Source organism: Hyaena hyaena, unplaced genomic scaffold (assembly GCF_003009895.1).
Source record: "Hyaena hyaena isolate Hyena2069 unplaced genomic scaffold, ASM300989v1 scaffold_706, whole genome shotgun sequence".
Classification (NCBI taxonomy): Eukaryota; Metazoa; Chordata; class Mammalia; order Carnivora; family Hyaenidae; genus Hyaena; species Hyaena hyaena.
In genome coordinates, this window is record NW_024081337.1 from 51,353 (window position 1) to 54,305 (window position 2,953).

At 41.7% G+C, this 2,953-nt stretch overlaps 1 protein-coding gene across 1 annotated transcript; it reads left to right on the forward strand.

Annotated features, from left to right (window-relative positions):
* The first annotated feature begins 644 nt into the window (after positions 1 to 644).
* Positions 645 to 2,521, forward strand: LOC120220540 (glycerol kinase-like). Its single transcript, XM_039217669.1, has one exon. The coding sequence runs from the start codon at positions 676 to 678 to the stop codon at positions 2,335 to 2,337; it is 1,662 nt and encodes a 553-aa protein (XP_039073600.1). The 5' UTR covers positions 645 to 675; the 3' UTR covers positions 2,338 to 2,521.
* Positions 2,522 to 2,953: the final 432 nt, after the last annotated feature.

Genomic DNA, 2,953 nt, shown 5'->3' on the forward strand with positions numbered 1-2,953 from the left:
GTAATAGTGGTAGAGCAATAAATAGTAGTTGATTTGAGATGCATAATGAATAAAGGCATGATAGCTTTTGCAGAGGGAGTAGATATGGTGTATGAGAGAATGGTGGTAGATGACATGTCTTTGGGTTTTCATCCTAAGCAACTAGAAGAAGGATATTGTGATTTACTAACATGGGCAAAAGTCTGGAAGATCAGGTATGATGAAGATGAACAAATGCCTGTTTTTGAACATAAATATTTTGAACATTAAATTTGAAATGCCTTTTGAACATCCAAAGAGATAACTGAGTTAGGAAATTGGCTATATATAAATCAGATATTTTAGCAAGCTTTCGGTTTAGAGAGTTTAGAGATATAAATTCTGGGGTCATCAGCATAAAGACGGTATTGAAAGGCAAGGGACTTGTCTCTAAGGAGACAGAGTATATAGAGAAGAAAGGATGTCAGAGATTGAGACCAGGGTTATGCTGACCACAGTGATCATGAAGATGAAAAAGCAGCAAAACTGACTGAGGAGCGGGAGCAGTGGAGAGGTAGGGATCAAGAGACTAGTTTTCCGGTGTTCAGCCGTTGTAGCAGGCCTTCTCGACTTCCGGGTCACCACTTGCCCCTCCCCCGCCTCCCACCGTCTCCCTGGAAACTGGACGCAATAGCCAGCTGACCAGAAGCTGGTTTCATGGCAGCCGCGAAGAAAGCAGTTTTGGGGCCATTGGTGGGGGCCGTGGACCAGGGCACCAGCTCAACACGCTTTTTGGTTTTCAATTCAAAAACAGCCGAACTACTTAGTCATCATCAAGTGGAAATAAAACAAGAGTTTCCAAGAGAAGGATGGGTGGAACAAGACCCTAAGAAAATTCTACAGTCTGTCTATGAGTGTATCGAGAAAACGTGTGAGAAACTTGAACAGCTCAATATCGATATTTCCAACATAAAAGCTATTGGGGTCACTAACCAGAGGGAAACCACTGTAGTCTGGGACAAGTTAAGTGGAGAGCCTCTCTACAATGCTGTGGTGTGGCTTGATTTAAGAACCCAGTCTACTGTTGAGAATCTGAGTAAAAAAATTCCAGGAAATAATAACTTTGTCAAGTCTAAAACAGGCCTTCCACTTAGCACTTACTTTAGTGCCGTGAAACTTCGTTGGCTCCTTGACAATGTGAGAACTGTTCAAAAGGCTGTTGAAGAAGATAGAGCTCTTTTTGGGACCATAGATTCATGGCTTATTTGGTGTTTGACAGGAGGGACCAACAGAGGTGTCCACTGTACGGATGTAACGAATGCGAGTAGGACAATGCTTTTCAACATTCATTCTCTGGAGTGGGATAAAGAGCTCTGTGATTTTTTTGAAATTCCAATGAAAATTCTTCCAAATGTCCGGAGTTCTTCTGAGATCTATGGCCTAATGAAAGCTGGGGCCTTAGAAGGTGTACCAATATCTGGTTGTTTGGGAGACCAGTCTGCTGCACTTGTGGGACAAATGTGCTTCCAGGATGGACAAGCCAAAAATACGTATGGAACGGGCTGCTTTTTACTGTGTAATACAGGCCATAAATGTGTGTTTTCTGAACGTGGCCTTCTGACCACAGTGGCTTATAAGCTCGGCAGAGATAAACCAGTGTATTATGCATTGGAAGGTTCTGTAGCTATAGCTGGTGCTGTTATTCGCTGGCTAAGAGATAACCTTGGAATTATAAAGACCTCAGAGGAAATCGAAACACTTGCTAAAGAAGTAGGTTCATCGTATGGCTGCTATTTCGTCCCTGCGTTTTCAGGGTTATATGCACCTTATTGGGAGCCCAGTGCAAGAGGCATCATCTGTGGGCTCACTCAGTTCACCAATAAATGCCATATTGCTTTTGCTGCATTAGAAGCTGTTTGTTTCCAAACCCGGGAGATTTTGGATGCCATGAACCGTGACTGTGGGATTCCACTCAGTCATTTGCAGGTAGACGGAGGAATGACCAGCAACAAAATTCTTATGCAGCTACAGGCAGATATTCTTTATATCCCAGTAGTGAAATCCTTGATGCCTGAAACAACTGCCCTTGGAGCTGCTATGGCAGCAGGGGCTGCAGAAGGAGTAGATGTGTGGAGTCTCCAACCCGAGGATTTGTCAGCAGTTACAATGGAGCGGTTTGAACCCCAGATCAAAGCTGAGGAAAGTGAAATTCGTTACTCTACATGGAAGAAAGCTGTGATAAAGTCAATGGGCTGGGTTACATCTCAGTCTTCAGAAAGTGGTGACTCTAGTATCTTCTGTAGTCTACCCTTGGGCTTTTTTATAGTGAGTAGCATGGTAATGTTAATCGGAGCAAGGTACATCTCAGGTATCCCATAAATAATACCAACTCGTGGATTCCAAAGATGTGAGCTTTTTGCCTAGTGAAAGAATCCACCAATTGTCTCTTAATGTGATGTCACTATTCATAGACTCTGATTTTATTTATAAGCCACTTTCTACATGACCCTCCAAGTAGACCTGGGCCTTGAAATAAAGAAAATGCAACAGATTGCTATAGAAACATTTGGTGTGTGTGATTTGTTGTTGTTGTTGTTTTTAACATGGAGAGTTAAGATTGGACCAGCCACCTTTGGTTGGCTGACCCTTCCTTTACCATTATGTCCTATCTCATTCCCTCTGAGACCAAGGAAAAATCAGATCCTTCACTAGAATCTTTCATCAAACATATTCAAACACTGATGGTCTGAGGTTTGATTCTCTGCATTACCCACATTTGATTAAGAGGTGATTACTAAGCAGCTAAAAATGAGCGGCTTTCTGTCTGTTTCTTTTTGACAGACCCTAAAATTCCTCTTTTGTGAATATTAAGAAGACCACAACATCTTCAATGAATGTTTAAATGGAAATTTGTGTTAAATTCTTAAAATGGAAACTTAGTACTCTGATAGCTTAGATATTTTTCAGAAAGATATTTGCCAAAACTGAAATCTTT

Coding starts and splice junctions, on each gene's coding strand:
- LOC120220540 (XM_039217669.1), top strand. CDS start 676: ATGGCAGCCGCGAAGAAAGCAGTTTTGGGGCCATTGGTGGGGGCCGTG.